This window comes from Choloepus didactylus, chromosome 8 (genome assembly GCF_015220235.1).
Source record: "Choloepus didactylus isolate mChoDid1 chromosome 8, mChoDid1.pri, whole genome shotgun sequence".
Classification (NCBI taxonomy): domain Eukaryota; kingdom Metazoa; phylum Chordata; class Mammalia; order Pilosa; family Megalonychidae; genus Choloepus; species Choloepus didactylus.
In genome coordinates, this window is record NC_051314.1 from 69,124,954 (window position 1) to 69,148,052 (window position 23,099).

At 40.9% G+C, this 23,099-nt stretch overlaps 1 protein-coding gene across 3 annotated transcripts in view; it reads left to right on the forward strand.

Annotated features, from left to right (window-relative positions):
• PPM1H (protein phosphatase, Mg2+/Mn2+ dependent 1H) overlaps nucleotides 1–23,099 on the forward strand; it is a 311,989-nt gene that overhangs the window by 143,137 nt on the left and 145,753 nt on the right. For 2 of the 3 annotated variants that reach the window (XM_037847540.1, XM_037847542.1), the window contains 2 exons: nucleotides 11,779–12,213; nucleotides 20,904–21,016. In XM_037847540.1, coding sequence (XP_037703468.1) covers nucleotides 11,779–12,213; nucleotides 20,904–21,016 — 548 coding nt within the window. The remainder of the gene's footprint in view (nucleotides 1–11,778; nucleotides 12,214–20,903; nucleotides 21,017–23,099) is intronic. The other variant, XM_037847541.1, reaches the window with a different exon arrangement.

Below are 23,099 nucleotides of genomic sequence, written 5' to 3' on the forward strand. Positions count from 1 at the left end.
TTGTTAATTAAAAAATGACAGGATTGCATGAAAACACAGTTTTAAAGGGCACAGAGTAATGGCACCTGTCACCACAACAACACGGTATCTCCCAGCATCATTCCAAGATAGGCCAAAGAACTTTTCTTAATTGCTTCAGCTGAAAAGACGGATTCAATATATATTGCTGTGGGGTTGATAAGCCTAGTAGTCAAAAGTGGATGGGGGCAAGATGGCGGACTGGTGAGCTGTATGTTTTAGTTACTCCTCCAGGAAAGTAGGTAGAAAGCCAGGAACTGCGTGGACTGGACACCGCAGAGCAATTTGACTTTGGGCATACTTCATGCAACACTCATGAACACGTCGAACTGCTGAGATCAGCGAAATCTGTAAGTTTTTGCGGCCAGGGGACCCGCGCCCCTCCCTGCCAGGCTCAGTCCCGTGGGAGGAGGGGCCGTCAGCGCTGGGAAGGAGAAGGGAGAACTGCAGTGGCAGCTCTTATCGGAAACTCATTCTACTGATCCAAACTCCAACCATAGATAGACTGAGACCAGACACCAGAGAATCTGAGAGCAGCCAGCCCAGCAGAGAGGAGATAGGCATAGCAAAAAACAGCAAGAAAAACTCAAAAATAAAAGCAGAGGCTTTTCGGAGTTCTGGTGAACATAGAAGGGGGAAGGGCAGAGCTCAGGCCCTGAGGCTCATATGCAAATCCCGAAGAAAAACTGATCTCTCTGCCCCCTGGATCTTTCCTTAATGGCCCTAATTGCTTTGTCTCTTAGTATTTCAATAACCCATTAGATCTGCAAGAGGGCTTTTTTTTTTTAACCTTTTTTTTTCTGTTTCTAAAACAATTACTCTAAGAAGCCCAATACACAAAGCCTCAAAGACTTGCAATTTGGGCAGGTCAAGACAAGAGCAGAACTAAGAGAGCTCTGAGACAAAAGGCAATAATCCAGTGGCTGAGAAAATTCACTAAACACCACAAGTTCCCAAGAAAAGGGGGGTGTCCGCTCACAGCCATCATCCTGTTGGACAGGAAACACTCCTGCCTGTCGCCAGCCCCATAGCCCAGAGCTGCCTCAGACAACCCAGTGTGACGGAATTGCTTCAAATAACACCCACACACCACAAAACTGGGCATGAACATTAGCCTTCCCTGCACCCTCAGCTGGTTGTCCCAGAGTTGGGAAGGTGGAGCAGTGTGAATTAACAAAGCCCCATTCAGCCATCATTTCAGCAGACTGGGAGCCTCCGTACACAGCCCAGCAGCCCAGAACCGCCCTGGGGGGACGGCACTCACCTGAGACATAGCACAGTCATTCCTCAACAGAGGACCAGGGGGTGCATGGCCTGGAAGAGGGACCCACTCACAAGTCTCAGGGGCCATACGCCAATACCAAGGACTTGTGGGTCAGTGGCAGAGACAAACTGTGGCAGGACTGAACTGAAGGATTAGACTATTGCAGCAGCTTTAAAACTCCAGGAACACCAGGGAGATTTGATTGTTAGAGCCACCCCCCCTCCCTGACCGCCCAGACACACGCCCCATATACAGGGCGGGCAACACCAACTACACACGCAAGCTTGGTACACCAATTGGACCCCACAAGACTCACTCCCCCACTCACCACAAAGGCAAAGCAGGGGAAAACTGGCTTGTGGAGAACAGGTGGCTCGTGGATGCCACCTGCTGGTTAGTTAAAGTGTACTCCACGAAGCTGTAGATCTGATAAATTAGAGATAAGGACTTCAATTGCTCTACAAATCCTAAAAGAACCCTATCAAGTTAAGCAAATGCCAAGAGGCCAAAAACAACAGAAAATTATAAAGCATATGAAAAAACCAGACGATATGGATAACCCAAGTCCAAACACCCAAATCAAAAAATCAGAAGAGACACAGTCCATAGAGCAACTAATCAAAGAACTAAAGATGAACAATGAGACCATAGTACAGGATACAAAGGATATCAAGAAGACCCTAGAAGAGCATAAAGAAGACACTGCAAGACTAAATAAAAAAATAGATGATCTTATGGAAATTAAAGAAATTAAAGAAACTTTAAAACTGACCAAATTAAAAAGATTCTGGATACTCATAGTACAAGACTAGAGGAAGCTGAACAACGAATCAGTGACCTGGAAGATGACAGAATGGAAAATGAAAGCACAAAAGAAAGAATGGGGAAAAAATAGAAAAAATCGAAACAGACTTCAGGGATGTAATAGATAATATAAAATGTCAAAATATAAGATTCATTGGTGTTCCAGAAGGGGAAGAAAAGGTCTAGGAAGAGTATTCAAAGAAATTGTTGGGGAAAACTTCCCAAATCTTCTAAACACCATAAATACACAAATCATAAATGCCCAGTGAACTCCAAATAGAATAAATCCAAATAAACCCACTCCGAGACATATTCTGATCACACTGTCAAACATGGAAGAGAAGGAGCAAGTTCTGAAAGCAGCAAGAGAAAAGCAATTCACCACATACAAACGATACAGCATAAGACTAAGTAGTGACTACTCAGCAGCCACCATGGAGACGAGAAGGCAGTGGCACAATATATTTTAAATTCTGAGTGAGAAAAATTTCCAACCAAGAATACATTATCCAGCAAAGCTCTCCTTCAAATTTGAGGGAGAGCTTAAATTTTTCACAGACAAACAAATGCTGAGAGAATTTGCTAACAAGAGACCTGCCCTACTGGAGATACTAAAGGGAGCCCTACAGACAGAGAAACAAACAAAAGAGAGAGAGACTTGGAGAAAGGTTCAGTACTAAAGAGATTCAGTATGGGTACATTAAAGGATATTAATAGAGAGAGGGGAAAAAATATATATGACAAACATAAACCAAAGGATAAGATGGCTGATTCAAGAAATGCCTTCACGGTTATAACACTGAATGTAAATGGATTAAACTCCCCAATTAAAAGATATAGATTCACAGAATGGATTAAAAAAAAAATAAACCATCAATATGTTGCATACAAGAGACTCATCTTAGACACAGGGATACAAAGAAATTGAAAGTGAAAGGATGGAAAAAATATTTCATGCAAGCTACAGCCAAAAGAAAGTAGGTGTAGCAATATTAATCTCAGATAAAACAGACTTTAAATGCAGGGATGTTTTGAGAGACAAAGAAGGCCACTACATACTAATAAAAGGGGCAATTCAGCAAGAAGAAATAACAATCATAAATGTTTATGCACCCAATCAAGGTGCCACAAAATACATGAGAGAAACACTGGCAAAACTAAAGGAAGCAATTGATGTTTCCACAATAATTGTGGGAGACTTCAACACATCACTCTCTCCTATGGATAGATCAACCAGACAGAAGACCAATAAGGAAATTGAAAACCTAAACAATCTGATAAATGAATTAGATTTAACAGACATATATAGAACATTACATCCCAAATCACCAGGATACACATACTTCTCTAGTGCTCATGGAACTTTCTCCAGAATAGATCATATGCTGGGACATAAAACAAGGCTCAATAAATTTAAAAAGATTGAAATTATTCAAAGCACATTCTCTGACCATAATGGAATACAATTAGAAGTCAATAACCATCAGAGACTTAGAAAATTCACAAGTACCTGGAGGTTAAACAACACACTCCTAAACAATCAGTGGGTTAAAGAAGAAATAGCAAGAGAAATTGCTAAATATATAGAGACAAATAAAAATGAGAACACAACATACCAAAACCTATGGGATGCAGCAAAAGCGGTACTGAGGGGGAAATTTATAGCACTAAATGCATATATTAAAAAGGAAGAAAGAGTCAAAATCAAAGAACTAATGGATCAACTGAAGAAGCTAGAAAATGAACAGCAAACAAATCCTAAACCAAGTAGAAGAAAAGAAATAACAAGGATTAAAGCAGAAATAAATGACATAGAGAACAAAAAAATAATAGGATAACTATCACCAAAAGTTGGTTCTTTGAGAAGATCAACAAGATTGACAAGCCCCTAGCTAGACTGACAAAATCAAAGAGAGAGAAGACCCATATAAACAAAATAATGACTGAAAAAGGTGACATAACTGCAGATCCTGAAGAAATTAAAAAAATTATAAGAGGATACTATGAACAACTGTATGGCAACAAACTGGATAATGTAGAGGAAATGGACAATTTCCTGGAAACATATGAACAACCTAGACTGACCAGAGAAGAAATAGAAGACCTCAACCAGCCCATCACAAGCAAAGAGATCCAATCAGTCATCAAAAAGCTTCCCACAAATAAATGCCCAGGGCCAGATGGCTTCACAGGGGAATTCTACCAAACTTTCCAGAAACAACTGACATCAATCTTACTTAAAATCTTTCAAAACATCGAAGAAAATGGAACACTACCTAACTCATTTTATGAAGCTAACATCAGTCTAATATGAAAACCAGGCAAAGATGCTACAAGAAAGGAAAACTACTGGCCAATCTCCCTAATGAATGTAGATGCAAAAATCCTCAACAAAATACTTGCAAATCGAATCCAAAGACACATTAAAAAAATCATACACCATGACGAAGTGGGGTTCATTCCAGGCATGCAAGGATGGTTCAACATAAGAAAATCAATCAATGTATTACAACACATTAACAATTCAAAAGGGAAAAATCAAATGATCATCTCAATAGACGCTGAAAAAGCATTTGACAAAATCCAACATCCTTTTTGATAAAAACACTTCAAAAGGTAGGAATTGAAGGAAACTTCCTCAACATGATAAAGAGCATACACGAAAAACCCACAGCCAGCATAGTACTCAATGGGGAGAGACTGAAAGCCTTCCCTCTAAGATCAGGAACAAGACAAGGATGCCCACTATCACCACTGTTATTTAACATTGTGCTGGAAGTGCTAGCCAGGGCAATCCGGCAAGACAAAGAAATAAAAGGCATCCAAATTGGAAAAGAAGAAGTAAAACTGTCATTGTTTCCAGATGATATGATCTTATATCTGGAAAAGCCTGAGAAATCGACGATACAGCTACTAGAGCTAATAAACAAATTTAGCAAAGTAGCAGGATACTAGATACCTACTATCTAGGATAAAAGATACCATTTTCAATAGCAACTAAAAAAATCAAGTACCTAGGAATAAACTTAACCAAAGATGTGAAAGACCTATACAAAGAAAACTACATAACTCTACTAAAAGAAATAGAAGGGGACCTTAAAAGATGGAAAAATATTCCATGTTCATGGATAGGAAGGCTAAATGTCATTAAGTTGTCCATTTACCCAAACTCATCTACACATTCAATGCAATCCCAATCAAAATTCCAACAACCTACTTTGCAGACTTGGAAAAGCTAGTTATCAAATTTATTTGGAAAGGGAAGATGCCTCAAATTGCTAAAGACACTCTAAAAAAGAAAAACGAAGTGGGAGGACTTACACTCCCTGACTTTGAAGCTTATTAGAGAGCCACAGTAGTCAAAACAGCATGGTACTGGCACAAAGATAGACATATAGATCAATGGAATCGAATTGAGAATTTGGAGATAGACCCCCAGATCTATGGCCGACTGATCTTTGATAAGGCCCCCAAAGTCACTGAACTGGGTCATAATGGTCTTTTCAACAAATGGGGCTGGGAGAGTTGGATATCCATCTCCAAAAGAATGAAAGAGGACCCCTACCTCACACCCTACACAAAAATTAACTCAAAATGGATCAAAGATCTCAATATAAAAGAAAGTACCATAAAACTCCTGGAAGATAATGTAGGGAAACATCTTCAAGACCTTGTATTAGGAGGCCACTTCCTAGACTTTACACCCAAAGCACAAGCAACAAAAGAGAAAATAGATAAATGGGAACTCCTCAAGCTTAGAAGTTTCTGCACCTCAAAGGAATTTCTCAAAAAGGTAAAGAGGCAGCCAACTCAATGGGAAAAAATTTTTGGAAACCATGTATCTGACAAAAGACTGATATCTTGCATATACAAAGAAATCCTACAACTCAATGACAAGAGTACAGACAGCCCAATTATAAAATGGGCAAAAGATATGAAAAGACAGTTCTCTGAAGAGGAAATACAAATGGCCAAGAAACACATGAAAAAATGTTCAGCTTCACTAGCTATTAGAGAGATGCAAATTAAGACCACAATGAGATACCATCTAACACCGGTTAGAATGGCTGCCATTAAACAAACAGGAAACTACAAATGCTGGAGGGGATGTGGAGAAATTGGAACTCTTATTCATTGTTGGTGGGACTGTATAATGGTTCAGCCACTCTGGAAGTCAGTCTGGCAGTTCCTTAGAAAACTAGATATAGAGCTACCATTCGATCCAGCGATTGCACTTCTCGGTATATACCCGGAAGATCGGAAAGCAGTGACACGAACAGATATCTGCACGCCAATGTTCATAGCAGCATTATTCACAATTGCCAAGAGATGGAAACAACCCAAATGTCCTTCAACAGATGAGTGGATAAATAAAATGTGGTATATACACACGATGGAATACTACGCGGCAGTAAGAAGGAACGATCTGGTGAAACATATGACAACATGGATGAACCTTGAAGACATAATGCTGAGCGAAATAAGCCAGGCACAAAAAGAGAAATATTATATGCTACCACTAATGTGAACTTTGAAAAATGTAAAACAAATGGTTTATAATGTAGAATGTAGGGGAACTAGCAGTAGAGAGCAATTAAGGAAGGGGGAACAATAATCCAACAAGAACAGATAAGCTATTTAACGTTCTGGGGATGCCCAGAAATGACTATGGTCTGTTAATTTCTGATGGATGTAGTAGGAACAAGTTCACTGAAATGTTGCTATATTATGTAACTTTCTTGGGGTAAAGTAGGAACATGTTGGAAGTTAAGCAGTTATCTTAGGTTAGTTGTCTTTTTCTTACTCCCTTGCTATGGTCTCTTTGAAATGTTTTTTTATTGTATGTTTGTTTTCTTTTAACTTTTTTTTTTCATACAGTTGATTTGAAAAAAGAAGGGAAAGTTAAAAAAAAAAAAAAAGAAAAAAAAGAAAAAAGACAAACAAGGAAAAAAAAAAAAAAAGATGTAGTGCCCCCTTGAGGAGCCTGTGGAGAATGCAGGGGTATTCGCCTACCCCACCTCCATGGTTGCTAACATGACCACAGACATAGGGGACTGGTGGTTTGATGGGTTGAGCCCTCTACCATAAGTTTTACCCTTGGGAAGACGGTTGCTGCAAAAGAGAGGCTAGGCCTCCCTGTATTTGTGCCTAAGAGTCTCCTCCTGAATGCCTCTTTGTTGCTCAGATGTGGCCCTCTCTCTCTGGCTAAGCCAACTTGAAAGGTGAAATCACTGCCCTCCCCCCTACGTGGGATCAGACACCCAGGGAAGTGAATCTCCCTGGCAACGTGGAATATGACTCCCGGGGAGGAATGTAGACCCGGCATCGTGGGATGGAGAACATCTTCTTGACCAAAAGGGGGATGTGAAAGGAAATGAAATAAGCTTCAGTGGCAGAGAGATTCCAAAACGAGCCGAGAGATCACTCTGGTGGGCACTCTTACGCACACTTTAGACAACCTTTTTTAGGTTCTAAAGAATTGGGGTAGCTGGTGGTGGATACCTGAAACTATTAAACTACAACCCAGAACCCATGAATCTCGAAGACAGTTGTATAAAAATGTAGCTTATGAGGGGTGACAGTGGGATTGGGAATGCCATAAGGACCAAACTCCACTTTGTCTAGTTTATGGATGGATGTGTAGAAAAGTAGGGGAAGCAAACAAACAGACAAAGGTACCTAGTGTTCTTTTTTACTTCAATTGCTCTTTTTCACTCTAATTATTATTCTTGTTATTTTTGTGTGTGTGCTAATGAAGGTGTCAGGGATTGATTTAGGTGATGAATGTACAACTATGTAATGGTACTGTAAACAATCGAAAGTACAATTTGTTTTGTATGACTGCGTGGTATGTGAATATATCTCAATAAAATGATGATTAAAAAAAAAAATTTATTTGGAAAGGGAAGATGCCTCAAATTGCTAAAGACACTCTAAAAAAGAAAAACGAAGTGGGAGGACTTACACTCCCTGACTTTGAAGCTTATTAGAAAGCCACAGTAGTCAAAACAGCATGGTACTGGCACAAAGATAGACATATAGATCAATGGAATCGAATTGAGAATTTGGAGATAGACCCCCAGATCTATGGCCGACTGATCTTTGATAAGGCCCCCAAAGTCACTGAACTGGGTCATAATGGTCTTTTCAACAAATGGGGCTGGGAGAGTTGGATATCCATCTCCAAAAGAATGAAAGAGGACCCCTACCTCACACCCTACACAAAAATTAACTCAAAATGGATCAAAGATCTCAATATAAAAGAAAGTACCATAAAACTCCTAGAAGATAATGTAGGAAAACATCTTCAAGACCTTGTATTAGGTGGACACTTCCTAGACTTTACACCCAGAGCACAAGCAACAAAAGAAAAAACAGATAAATGGGAACTCCTCAAGCTTAGAAGTTTCTGTACCTGAAAGGTACAGAGGTAAAGAGGCAGCCAACTCAATGGGAAAAAATTTTTGGAAACCATGTATCTGATAAAAGACTGATATCTTGCATATATAAAGAAATCCTACAACTCAATGACGGTAGTACAGACAGCCCAATTATAAAATGGGCAAAAGATATGAAAAGACAGTTCTCTGAAGAGGAAATACAAATGGCCAAGAAACACATGAAAAAATATTCAGCTTCACTAGCTATTAGAGAGATGCAAATTAAGACCACAATGAGATATCATCTCACACCATTAGAATGGCTGCCATTAAACAAACAGGAAACTACAAATGCTGGCGGGGATGTGGAGAAATTGGAACTCTTATTCATTGTTGGTGGGACTGTATAATGGTTCAGCCACTCTGGAAGTCAGTCTGGCAGTTCCTTAGAAAACTAGATATAGAGTTACCATTCGATCCAGCGATTGCACTTCTCAGTATATACCCGGAAGATCGGAAAGCAGTGACACGAACAGATATCTGCACGCCAATGTTCATAGCAGCATTATTCACAATTGCCAAGAGATGGAAACAACCCAAATGTCCTTCAACAGATGACTGGATAAATAAAATGTGGTATATACACACGATGGAATACTACACGGCAGTAAGAAGGAACGATCTTGTGAAACATATGACAACATGGATGAACCTTGAAGACATAATGCTGAGCGAAATAAGCCAGGCCCAAAAAGAGAAATATTATATGCTACCACTAATGTGAACTTTGAAAAATGTAAAACAAATGGTTTATAATGTAGAATGTAGGGGAACTATCAACAGAGAGCAATTAAGGAAGGGGTAACAATAATCCAAGAAGAACAGATAAGCTATCGTGGGTAAATTTAACGTTCTGGGAATGCCCAGGAATGACTATGGTCTGTTAATTTCTGATGGGTATAGTAGGAACAAGTTCACAGAAATGTTGCTGTATTAGGTAACTTTCTTGTGGTAGAGTAGGAACATGTTGAAAGTAAAGTAGTTATCCTAGATTAGTTATCTTTTTCTTACTCCCTTGTTATGGTCTCTTTGAAATGTTCTTTTATTGTATGTTTTTTTGATTATTATTTTTTATTTTTTTATTTTTCATATAGTTGATTTAAAAAAAAAGTTTAAAAAAACAAGGAAAAAAATATGTAGAGCCCCCTTGAGGAGCCTGTGGAGAATGCAGGGGTATTGGCCTACCCCACCTTGATGGTTGCTAACATGACCACAGATATGGGGGACTGGTGGTTTGATGGGTTGAGCTCTCTACCACAGGACTTGCCCTTGGGAAGACTGTTGCTGCAAAGGAGAGGCTAGGCCTCCCTATAATTGTGCCTAAGAGCCTCCTCCCGAATGCCTCTTTGTTGCTCAGATGTGGCCCTCTCTCTCTAGCTAAGCCAACTTGAAAGGTGAAATCATTGCCCTCCCCACTACATGGGATCGGACACCCAGGGGAGTGAATCTCCCTGGCAACGTGGAATATGACTCCTGGGGAGGAATGTAGACCTGGCATCGTGAGATGGAGAACATCTTCTTGACCAAAAGGGGGATGTGAAAGGAAATGAAATAAGCTTCAGTGGCAGAGAGATTCCAAAAGAAGCCGAGAGGTCACTCTGGTGGGCACTCTTAACGCACAATTTAGACAACCCTTTTTAGGTTCTAATGAATTGGGGTGACTGGTGGTGGATACCTGAAACTATCAAACTACAACCCAGAACCCATGAATCTCGAAGACAATTGTATAAAAATGTAGCTTATGAGGGGTGACAGTGGGATTGGGAAAGCCATAAGGACCACACTCCCCTTTGTCTAGTTTATGGATGGATGAGTAGAAAAATAGGGGAAGGAAACAAACAAACAAAGGCACCCAGTGTTCTTTTTTACTTTAATTGCTCTTTTTCACTTTAATTATTATTCTTGTTAGTTTTGTGTGTGTGCTAATGAAGGTGTCAGGGATTGGTTTAGGTGATGAATGTACAACTATGTAATGGTACTGTGAACAATCGAATGTACAATTTGTTTTGTATGACTGCGTGGTATGTGAATATATCTCAATTAAAAAAAAAAAGTATATGTCCAGTGAACAGCTGATTGTATACCATGGTTGATTGCATGGTATGTGAATATATTTCAATAAAACTGAATTAAAAAAAAAAAAGTGGATGGGTATGAGGTTAGTATAAATTTGTTAATCATTGGGGGAAGGATGATTTCCTTACATTGCACCATAGACTAAAATAAACTGACAGTGATTAAAATGTAAAAAAAGCTTTAATGATATATTGGCAAATAGCTACATAACCTTGTAATGAATCAGAAAAGCAATGGAGGGAACAACAAATAATCAATATATTTGTCCACATAAAAACAAGACATTTAAATAATCAAAATAATTATAAATAAAATTAAAAGGCAAATTAAAAAAGTGAATGGGTATGCACCTTACCTATTTGTCTATCAGTTTTCTGAAAATAAAGATCCCAAATGTTTACTGAATCTCAGTATTTAATATCTTACCCCTTTAGATGTATCATAACCAAGTGCCTTTTCTTCTATATCCAAGATCTTAATGCATCTGTAATCAAACATGGGTGCTAATCTTGCCAGAGTCTAGAAATTGGCAGGTACTAAATCCTCAATAGATGAAGGAACATGGGCTGCACGTAGCTTTGGGGTAGGAAGTGGGAACCACAAGATGCTGTGACAGCTGGAAAACTGAGGGAGGTAGAAAACACAAAAAGATTTTGAATTGGCTGCATCTTCTGAAAACCTGGACCAGACTGGGTGTTTGCGGGGAGGAGTTGGGGGGGTGAGGAGACATGTTCTAAAAGTTCAGAAGGTGGACCCAAGGAGATGAGATAATTATCTGAGAGTAGAAGGGCCTTAAGGGGCAAAATAGGTCTAACATATTTCCCCCCGAAAACCTGGAAAAAGGGCCTCACTTTCTCCACACACTTCAGGCCAAACCTACCTGGGCTGAAATCGAGGGAGGTGAGGAGTTGGATGTTAAAGCTGGACTCTTAGACTCCTTTATTTGTATGGAGTTTTACCTTGAAAGTCTACACCTCAAATTAAAGTACATCTTGCACTCCAATTGACTGTGTATGATAATTTGGGCTCTTCCCCTAGGTGGAGAAGCAGGGACTGCTCCATCTCTTGGGTGATGGTAACAGCAGTGACAAATCTGGGGACCCCTCCACTGAGGTGGCACTGACTGGAGTTTTTGTTGTTTTGTTTTTTGCCACGCCTTGTCCCCACTGTTTGCAGACCAAAGAAAACCGAGGCGCCTGTGCGGAGCTGCCGCTGGGTCGTGGCCACACCGGGTTCTCACTCCTTCCTGTCGCCCTCTCTCGCCAGGAATCGGAAGGGGTTTCCTGCCACTACTGGTCGCTGTTTGACGGCCACGCGGGGTCCGGCGCGGCCGTGGTCGCCTCCCGACTGCTGCAGCACCACATCAGGGAGCAGCTGCAGGACATCGTGGAGATCCTGAAGAACTCTGCCGTCCTGCCCCCGGCCTGCCTGGGAGAAGAGCCTGAGCACACGCCTGCCAACAGCCGGACTCTCACCCGCGCCGCCTCCCTGCGAGGAGGAGTGGGCGCCCCCGGCTCCCCCGGCACCCCGCCCACACGCTTCTTCACGGAGAAGAAGATTCCACACGAGTGCCTAGTTATCGGGGCCCTAGAAAGTGCGTTCAAGGAAATGGTAGGTATCCCCGAAGAGTCCAGGACAACTGGGGCCCCCGTGGTCACTTAAGCTGAATCCCTTCCCTTCTTAGAAGATACCCTGAATGTGCATGTTTCTCATCTGTCCGTTTGTTTCAGTGCATGGGTCCACTTTTATAACATGGCTTCCATTTTCAGTGCAAGTTGGCAGCAAGAGAGTTCCTGGCATTGACTACTGGCAAAACTTTAAAAGATGAAAGAGAGGGATGGTGCATGAGGCAATGGACTGATTATATGTATGCATTATGGCTTCTCAGCCTACTCATATTGATGCCAGCTGGTAAAATTCCACTTAATTGAAATGTGAGCATTGTTACCATCTGTTTTACACATGTGTATGAATTCCAGGTGTTTGGGGAAGCTTAGCGCTTTTAGTAAAGTGCTCAGAAGTACCCTTTCTACACAAATCCGAATTTTACCATGATTGGTAGTGTGGTTTGCACTGCAAAAAAGTACCTGGGGAGGAGAAAACTGAAGGGCCAAAGAGTCATTTGTTGTACTCAGGGATGTGAATTTGTTGGTACATTTAAATTTGAATGTGTCTGATCAGAGATTTTGATACCCTTCCCTGTCAGCCTCACTCCTGACAACAGGGAGAGAGTGCAGCAAGCTGTCATGCCCCTCTGCTCTCCCTCTGCTCTGCGAGAAGGCACATCCAAAGTTGCCTCCTCTTGCATCTGTACATCCTCATTTCCTCTCCGAACTTGGCTTTCCATGGGGCTATTGTTTTGGTTCCAAAGATTTTCTTCCCTGAACCTGCTTGCAGATAAAGAGTATGAGATATTTAAAGATGTTCTAAGGACTTGAATAAGGTGAGTAATATCCATAAAACCTAGAAATTAAAAAGCAATGACAAGCTATTAAATGAAGCAAGAAGAGCATCTCACCAGAACCGTGTGCACTCCTTGCTCATACCAGGATTTCAGTCAGGTCATGTGCTAATAAGAGAAAGGTAAATAATATTAAGTAGCTTCAGCTGATTTGTTTGCAAGGCAAAAGTAGTTCATGTATTTGCACATTCTCTCAAGTTTGCACACTATCTAACTTTAACTCATTCCTTCTTTGATCACTTGTTTTCTTTCCTTATCACCCAGATTTTACCATTTGATTAGCAGGAGGTTTGAAATGCACTTTCATCTCAGGACTGTAGCCTAAAGTCTGCAATCCTGATAACAGCACCAGAAGGCTTGAAAAGATTATTTAGGAAAATAGGAACCGTGATAGGAAGGTTAACTCCTACTCAGGCTTCCTGTAAAATCTCACTGTTCAGCTATCCTAGAAGCTCTGATGTGAATAACTGCTTCAGACGTCAGTGCTCAGAAGGATAAGTATTTAATTGAGGCAAAAAACTTGACCCTGAGCTGTAACCTTAATTGGAGGAAAAGTTTGTTTACATGGTTGAGGTAAAAAATAAAGTAAACTTCGGCTTTTTCATTTCATTCAGTAATTGTGTTCCAGGAGACCCGTTTTATGTGGAACTGCTGTATTCTCAATTTTACCCACTAGAGGGCAGCGTCACATTGATCTTTTGGCTGTTCTCACCTATTGACGGCTCATGTTTACTAGCAAAAACTTCAAATGAGAGGCTTATTTAGAAAAATACTTAGTAAAAATCCTAATTCTTGTCTCTTAAAAAAATTTCAGCTTTTGATTAGCCACTTCATTACCTAAAATTTTTCCTGGAAACTTATCTGCTGGTAAAAGGATTGCTTGTTTCACTTTCTTGTCTAATAATTCATTCAATCAAGAAATATTTGTTGAGTACCAACTATATGCCAAACCTGAGTGAGAAAAGAGCAGTAAATAAATTAGGCAAGTTCCTTCTTCTTAAGGAGTTCACAGAATATTAAACAAGTAAAATATAAATGGCAAGTGCTTTGAGATGGGCAATAGAGGATGAATTGGGAGTCTGGTAAAGAGGTAAAGAGAAGGGTTTGCTGGGGAACTGATGCTGTGGGTGAGGAGGAGTGAATTTGGAGACAAAATATGGGAGGCTGGGACAGTGTTCTGGGTGGAGAAAACAGCCTGTGTGAAGACCCACGCTGGAGAGAACCCTGATGGACCAAAGGCAGGGAGTTGAAACCCGCCATGGTTGGAAGATAGATTTCAAGGGTAGGAATGTTGCCAGGTTAATTGCAGAGGTGGTCTAGAATCTACTGTGGAGAACCTGGTATGCCACATTAGGAACTTTTTGCTTTAAGCCAGATCCCTTCTCCGTTTGTTTCTCCCCAATCTTCCCCCTCCCAACTTTCTCTTCGCCCCTAAGTTTTCACCTGATTTGTCTCTCTAGTTCCCAGCCTAGAGTTAATTAGGTCCTGCCTGAGACCCTCGGCCTTATTGAGAATCCTCATCAGTTCTTGCATTCGCCTGGTATTAGATCCCAGGTTGCTTGGCCAGGGCCTGGGCCTTCTGATGCCTGTTGTCCCAGGATGGTTATTAAGAAAGTCTCTGTTTGGAAGATAAGTCTCATATCTACTCTAATCACAGATAGATGGTCCTGGTTTTTCTCTGCTTCATCAGGGACCAACTTAATCATTAAATGGCTTGGGATGAGCTACAGAACCTGGACCCAGAAATTATGCACTGTGTCCTCAATTTAATGGCCTTGGGAGACCACTGCCAATTTTTATAACTTACTGTATCTTTCCTTCAATATTAGGATTTTGAGGTAAACCTTGGTTTTTTGTTTTTTTTTAATGCCCTTTACACAGCCAATTCCTTACCTCACTGGCTTGATCTGGAGGTCTCTCCTCAACCCTTTCTGAAAGGAGGGAAAGATCTGGAATTTCCAGGCAATTCCTAAAGTTCTTTCTTATAAATAGCCTGCCACTTTCTAACTGTCCTGTTTCTAGATGCTGTTTGGGTGTTGCAGGTCTTGAGCCACTCTGTTTCTCTGTGATGGGAAAATTCATTATTAAATAAGATTCAGTCACATAGGCATCCAGGCTTTGTGACTCTCTTGGGTTCTTTCCCACTTTCAGTCCCTAAAAGAAAGTCCCCAAGCCTCTAAGCCTCAAATTTACCTCACTGTTGACATCTCTGCAGTTACTTCTGATGTTCAGAATATAACATAATATCCTTAAAGACAGAGCTTGCCTTTCAATTGGGGTATTGCTTTATTTATAGCAGTTCAGCAATTCTGGTGACCCCCCCCCCTTCAATTTAATGCCCTACTCATTCACTGGTATCTACTGTTTCATATTCGTTCTTTTAGGCACTGTAGGGAATAGAAGTCAAAGATAAGATTTCATATCTGGGGCATTTGTAGTCATGTTATGTGAATATAGAGATATGTAATATCCAATTATTTATATTCTAAATAAGTTGAAGGAGGTAATAAAATGTTGATATTTCTCCAAAAGGGAGAATGGGTTTAAAAGGTTCAGAGACAACAAGCCAGAATAACTAGTACCTCTTTCTGGGGAAATGTAGATACTAGTAAATTATAGACAAACAGAAGAGGGAAAGAAGCACCTTGAACAAGGAGAGGTGGTAATAGTTTAATCAAATACAAATACCATAAGCTTTTTTGAAGGCGGTGCTTTTCCTTTCATCTTTGCTCCTTGGGTTGCCTGGGTGCAGCACAGGGTGGAGGTGAAGGTGACCCTGGCTCTAGTACTGATTGTATAAGCTGTCAAAGGCAGATCCACCCCTGCCGTCCCCTCACAGTGTCTCATCCTGGATTTCCCTTCACAGTGAGAGGCTGTGTAGTCAAGACCTCCTGTGTCCACTATGGGAAGTGAACCATGGTTTCCCAAAGGACCAGAATCTTAGGAACTTTGGGGGGGCTTACATCAGCTCCTCTTCCCATCAGCATTTTGTAACAGTGCCCAGCTTATCAGCTAAGATTTGTCATCTGTTATATTTAGGTTGTTCCTTGACCCAGGATGATAGGCATGCATACGATAAAAATGTCTTCCAATTTCTGTCTTCTCCCTACTTGCCTCCACTTTCCACCTCACCCTCCCAAAAAAAAAATGTGTTGAATAGTCAGCATTTCCAACTCACGAAGGAAGTCATTTCTATTGCTGGGATAGTTACAGGAGGCCTTTGCCCTCCTAGGAGTCAGAACCAGGTCAACAGCAATTAGACTACCATCTACAGTGTTTATGTTCTGAACTCAGCCAAAGGGAATCTCAAAATTCTGTCCTAGTTCCTTTTCAATGTAGGTATAGATCCCCTACTAAAATGAAGACTATTTTAGAAATTTGGTTAGTACAAAGGGAGAAACACAACATTATTTTAACTTATGAAAGTGCCTTAACTATCTTCCTATACTGAGTAGACGGTTGGAAGTACCAGACTGCTTGGCTTTGTTGGTAAAAACCATATAAATGCTTGGTGACACTATAGTGAGAAATGGAAGGATGAGTGCAAAGCTTGTTCAGTTTATAGATCTTAGCATTTCCAAAGATTAGTATGTTCATGGTTAGCTGGGGACCTTCATGTCTTACTTTATGTAAGCTAGGGTTTTGTCATGTCTTTGTTTCTGGCAGAACAGGAAATTCCTCCAGAATGAATGAACCATGTGATTCCACTAGTAGCCAGCAGGTGGTAATATTAGGCAGTACTGGATTTTTCCCCCCCATTGCCTGGCTGGCAGATTGGCCATGTTCTCAGAACACACTGGGATCACACTCAGAAACTAAAACCAAGCAGAATTATTTGTGACTGACACTATTAGCAATGTGATCAGAATCAAGTTTTAACCCAGCTATGGGGAGCTGCCAGGTTCTATTAAAACTACCCAACTCTCGCTCCCTTCTGTTGTCTGGCATTCCTTCCCTTCTACAACATGCAATTGGTAGGAAACAAAGCATGATCCTGGAGTTGCATCATCTTTGGGACTTTCAAACCAAATTGCAACCATACCAGGCAATTTGGGTTTTTTCCTTGAAATTATTTCCTTTCTTGGTTCACACACTTCTCTTTTTTCCAAATCCGCTGCATCCACTCCTCCTTGCAATAAAAAGGGCAAAATAAAATCCCAAGCCTTAAAAATTGGATCTACTTTTTGATTTAGAGATAAATCCAGCTTAAATGTAATATTTAAGCTGACACAGCACAAGATCAATTAGTCCTAGTAAGTAGAAAGTTGCCTTGAGAATTCTGCAGGTACCTTGAGTGAGGTTATATTCTGAACCAACCCTTGCTTGCTTAGTACAAAGCAATAGGCAGCTGTTTCCCATATTTCACTGATTTTTGAAGAAATACCCAAACTTGAGGGTTTTTAAAAATAATCATTATACATTTTTATTTATTTTTTCCTGGAATGTAAAAAGCTTAAGCTAATTGGAAAGATGGAGGATTTGAGGGAACAGAGAATTAATTCACAGGTAAATAGATCCTTATGACTTCATTTACCATGTTTGATCTGATAGTAAAGAAGAGTCCAGATGATACTTTAACGTTGCTTTCAGTACTAAGATTTTGTGAAACATCTTTCAAAAAGGAGTAGGTAGTAGGAAAAATAATTGTGCTATTTTGGCTTTTGCAGAATGGAGGGGGAAGCAATTATTTTTAGATTATCTTCTACTTGAACCCAGTTGTAGAAGAAACAGAAGCATATATTTTAATGTCAATGAATCCTTCAGGGGGTGAAGTCTGTAGAAACAGATCTTTCAGATACTCATCACTGTGATCCCAGAGTGCACACATGTAATTAAAATGCATGTGCATGTGTGTGCATGTGTATACGTGTGTGTGTGTGTTCCCCCACAGATGTGGGGGCACGGGTGAGGAGGGATGAAGAGAGCAGGCACATGCTAGCAAAGTTTTTTGGATAAAAAAGTAGTTAGATTCTAGTCTGCTATTTAATGCTAAATTTAACTTTATGTGGGAAGAACTACAGAGAGAATGTAGCTGAAAGTTTAGGAAAAGATTAAAGAAACAATGAAATCAATTATAAAAAAGTTACTGAACCACATTTTTAATGTAATTGCAAGGGATTAACTGGCTAAGCTAACTGGAATGTTTCCCAAAAAATTAAGGGCAAATATGAACTCTGCTATAGCAGTCAGTCTTAGTTGAATACCTCCCTTAATTTTCTTTTTAAAGAACGAAATAATTTTATCATCAGATTTTTTGCGTCGTATAAACCATGATGAATAAGACCACCTACGATGCAGAATAAACTCAGTTGTCCACATCCTAGGGGAATTCTTTCATACGGATTTTGTGTACCGTAGCTTTTTTTTTTTTCTTTTTGGCACGCCAACGATTTCATTAAGTCTGTCAACATCATTCACATTCCAGTGCACGTACAGAGTGCAAGCGGTTGAGTGCGCAAAGAATTTTTAATAAAAATTGTCTTTCATTCAGACTTTAGATATTTAAATAAATATTGATTCTGGTTGTATAGGAAGGTTTCTGTAGCTAGAGCAATTCCTTCTAATGTATTAAAAACAGTAGTATTGTGTGTGAACTTTATAAAATTCATATATACTGTAATGTCAAATTTATATTAGTTATTTAAATACCAAAATAATATTATAATAATAATAATAAACAAAATAACACAAAAACCAGCAGATCCCATAGGAAGGAATTCCTTTGTGGGAAAGGCTGTCTGTTCTGTTTTGATGCCTGGTTTTAGAGGTCAAATAGAAAAAATTCCCGGCATCTTGACATTTTCTTTCAGTCCTTCCTGCCTTTGACATCTGCGCCCCACTTCCCTTCACTCTCCTGCTTCCTGCCCTCCATGCATAGGTTCTGATAGCCATTCACCCATTCTTGGCAGTCGATTATACTTTAACGGAAATGAATTCATTCTTAACTATTATCTCCAAGCATTTGTATTGTAAGCTTTTCTTGTGCATATGTGGAATACATTTCTCACGTTAAGGCAGAGGTAGGATGGTGGGGAGATACTCAGAAAACCTAGGCACTTTTAAATTTATTCATTTATCCCCTTAGCAGACATTTCTTAAACTACCATTTACCAGGCGCAGTGCTAGGTGTTGAGGGTCTTGCAGCGAGCAGGAGGTCTCTGCTCCCCACCATAGAACTTCCAGGAGGTGGGAAGGAACTAAATGGCAGGCCAAGCCCCTCAGACATGCCATCTTATTTACTCCTCATGACAGTCATCTAGGGAAGCTGATTGTAAGAAACCCAATATAGTCCTTCAAAGGTAGTCCCGTGCTTGACCTTTCTGCAGCTTTGATGCTGTTGTCTACTTCCTTCTGGAAATTTCTCCTCACTTGGTTCTAAACGACCACATTCTATGTACCCTCACTCTCACCCCCTCCCATGGTTCCTTTGCCTCCCCACTACCTCCCACTTTTCCTTAGCCAGTTCACTCCTGTTATCTTGGTTTCTCCCAGGTTCTGTGTTTAGACTTGCTCTCTAGTCACATTTTAGCCCAACATACTGTGCTTACTAGGCATCCTCAGCTCAGGCTGTTCTCCTGTCTCTAGTTTCCACTGGTAAATTATTTATCTTTGTATTACTACCTCTGGCCCTAGAACAAAACTGTTGCTGGGAAATGCTGGATATCTGAGTTCTCTCCCTTTCTTCCACAAGAAGGCTGGCTGAAGCAGCTGAGCCCTAATTCTGTGGGTTTCTAAGAATCCCAAAAGTGCCCTGGCCCTAGGTCTGCCATCATGCACCCTCAGAACCAGCCATGGTGCCATTTCTTCCTCTTCCTATCGTTCTTGCTCAATCCTCTTCCCTCCCTCTGCCCCAGAAGTAACAGATTACTATTGGGATGTTTGGCATGGTTTTTGCTGATATTCAGTGCATATTCCAAACACAACTCCCATTTTTCTGAGTTCATGAAATCATTGCTTCCATCACTGACATGAGTTTTATAAAGATGCCTGTCATGAGGATGTAAGGGTTGGACAATTTTAATTTTCTTGGGGAGGCGTCATTAGGCAGTGAGTAATAACACAGGCTTTGGAGGAAGAGAGCTGGATTGGAATCCAAACCTAGCCAGGTAGCTTTGGGCATGCTCTTCTGCTTCTCTAAGCCTCCTTTCCTGTGTCTGGAAAATGAGGTTAGCAAGGGTGGTTGTAAGTATAAAATGTGACCCTGTGTGTAAAGTACTTAGCACACTGCCTGACGTAGTAAGTTCTCAGTGAATGTTGGCTATTATTATTATGACTCTGTCACATTGTGAATTAGTGGCCAAAGGAAGAAAGTCAGATCAGAGTTAGAGGGCATGTGTATTTTTGATCAGTAAGTCAGAGGATTGTTTCCTGCCTGTGTTGAATAGGAGGTCACAGTACTTTATCACTTCTGTTATCCAGCTGTAAAATAAGCTGTTTACTGGAGACTTTGGGATAAAAACATTGAGTGGGTCCAAGTTCTTGGCATTATCAGTCTCTCTATTGTAGATTCCACGTGGCAGCTGCAGCAGTCCATATGTGTCCATAAGCTATCATATTTATTGAATATGATTTATATTTTAGTCTTCTCATTTTTATCTGGCTGTATCTGTTTGCCACCCTTCATTTCCTGGGTTTGGTCTACAGATGGCCCAGAGTATGCAATTTTGTGCCAGTGCCCCCTCCAGAAATGCTCACATAATAGAAAAGCGAGTACCAAAGACTTCCTCCTCCTTTCTTTGAATTACATTCAGACTCTTAGTGCTGTGTCAAAAGAGAGGCAGAGAAAGCCTTTGATATAAGCCCCTGTGTACTCCGGCACTGACATTGTTTTCTTCTTCAGGACCTACAGATAGAACGAGAGCGGAGTTCATATAATATATCTGGTGGCTGCACAGCCCTCATTGTGATATGCCTTTTGGGGAAGCTGTATGTGGCCAACGCTGGGGATAGCAGGTAAGCAAATTAGCATCTGGTTCTTACTAATTTCTAATACAGTCTAATAATTTTGATCTTAAAAATTAAGTGATTAGATATTAAAATAATTCTGGTTGGCATCAGATGTTAAAAAAGATAAGCCTTTGCCATCTGAGTAAAAATGCATTTAAGAGCAATCAGTTTGGTAGTAAAAGGTAAAGGCAGTCTTTTACTTGGCCATAGTAGCAGTTCATGTATATATCTGCAATTAGTCTAACCCAGTAGTAGCCAAAGGTTTTTTTTTTTTTGGCTTTAGAACCCGTTTTTCGGTGAAAGGCTAGCAAAGGCATAATATGTGCGAGACTTAAGGGTGGAGGAAAGGGGTTTGAATGAAATGGGTGCCTGCACACGCCCATCAAGGCCACAGCCTCCTCTTCCAGTCCAGCTGAAGGGAATTTTGACTAAGAGGGTATGGTGAACTCTCCCTTTATCCAGAATTGCCAGGGAATAAAATAAACTTGCATATTAATTTTATTTACAATAACTGATGCTTCCTCCCTTTAGTTGCAGAGATTTTTTTTTTTAACCTACAAACTTGATGAAAAAATCTTCCTATATGTATGACACATTTCTCTGTCCCTTTGGTAACAAAATAAAAGGCTTTAGTACCTTTTCCTAAAGACTGGCTCTTTATTCTGAAAGTAATAAAAGTACTGGACTTGAAACACATCCTTGGAGGACGAGCCCTTTCCCTACCAGGACTGTGGTCTTAGGAGGCTCCCATTCCTCTGTCCCCTTCCTCCAGCTCTGTTCCTCTTCTCTTCTCCGCTCCCTGCTTGCTCTGGCCCTCTCCACGTCAGCCTCCTCTCCTTCCCTGTTCTCTGTCCCCAGCTCAGCTCGTTGCCACTGCCTCTGGAGTGTAGAAGACTGACTCCTCTAGGCATTCCAAGAAGTGACCTTGATTTTACTTTTATTTACAAAGCAGGAGACTTGGGCCTGAGAAAGTCCCCATTCCTTCCAGAAAGGCACCGTTTCCCAGCCTTTCCCACCAGAGAGCTCAGAGAGCCAAGCCGAGTGGACTGCTCATCTGGGGTTTGAAGATGGATGTTTTTTGAAGGTCCATGTATTTTTAAAGGATATGTGAATTTTCTTTTCTACTCTATAAAATATCTGAGGTTCTGGTATGAAATGTAGCCGAGTGTACATAAGATGCTCTGTGTACCCCGTGGCTTGTATTCCCCAGCATAGTCAGCGTCCTGCCAGGAGGCAAATGCCAGCTCAGATGGGTCAACTTTAAGATACCTGATGAAGGAGTAGAAGGGGCCAGCCAGGAGTGTGGGGATTGCACCCAGAGAGGAAATAACCACCCTTGGTCCTGCAGGGGCAGGGGAGGGAAAGCTGTTAATGGAGCCCCTGGAGCGTATCATGAGCAACAGGAGGGAAGGGGAAGAAACACTGGCTTCTCTCTCTTCCTGTCCTCCTGTCTCTTGCCAGAGCTTCCCATTGGAGGAACGTGGCTGGAAGTCAGCCAACAAGGTAGCCCAGGAAAGGCCACTCGTAGAGATCAGCCTGCCAAGGCACAGGGACCCCCGAGACTGCATTTGGGGAAGGGGGGACAAACGGAAAGCAACCAGCACACCTGGTACTCCTTCTTCCCTCCCCACCTCAGAGGGTGAGCAGCACAAAGAGAGGAATCTTCCATCTTCAGGGGTCTTTTAAAACCCCTACCAAGCATCCAGCCACTGGGCCTCTTGTTCTGTTGTGAATCTTGGGAGGGAGATAAGCAGATCCCTTTCTGTTTCAGTTGAGTAAGACTGAATCATGATTCAGCTGTGCACTCATGTTTACCTTGTACATTTTTATGTCTAGTTTCCTGTCCTTTAAAATGAATTTCCTGGCCCTTCTGGTGGCTCAGGAAGTGGCTGAGCCCTGCTTCCTGGCCAGCAGGCCCACCCCCAGTCCCGGGTGAAACCCCTCTCCTCAAGTGACCCCAGACTTGGAAGTTAAACCCGACTTCTGGGCTGGAATATCTTTACATTAGATTGTCTTTTTCATAAATGCAATTCCTCCCCAAAACCTTTTTCTCATATTTTAACATAGTTTCTTTCAAAGTTTCAAAGTC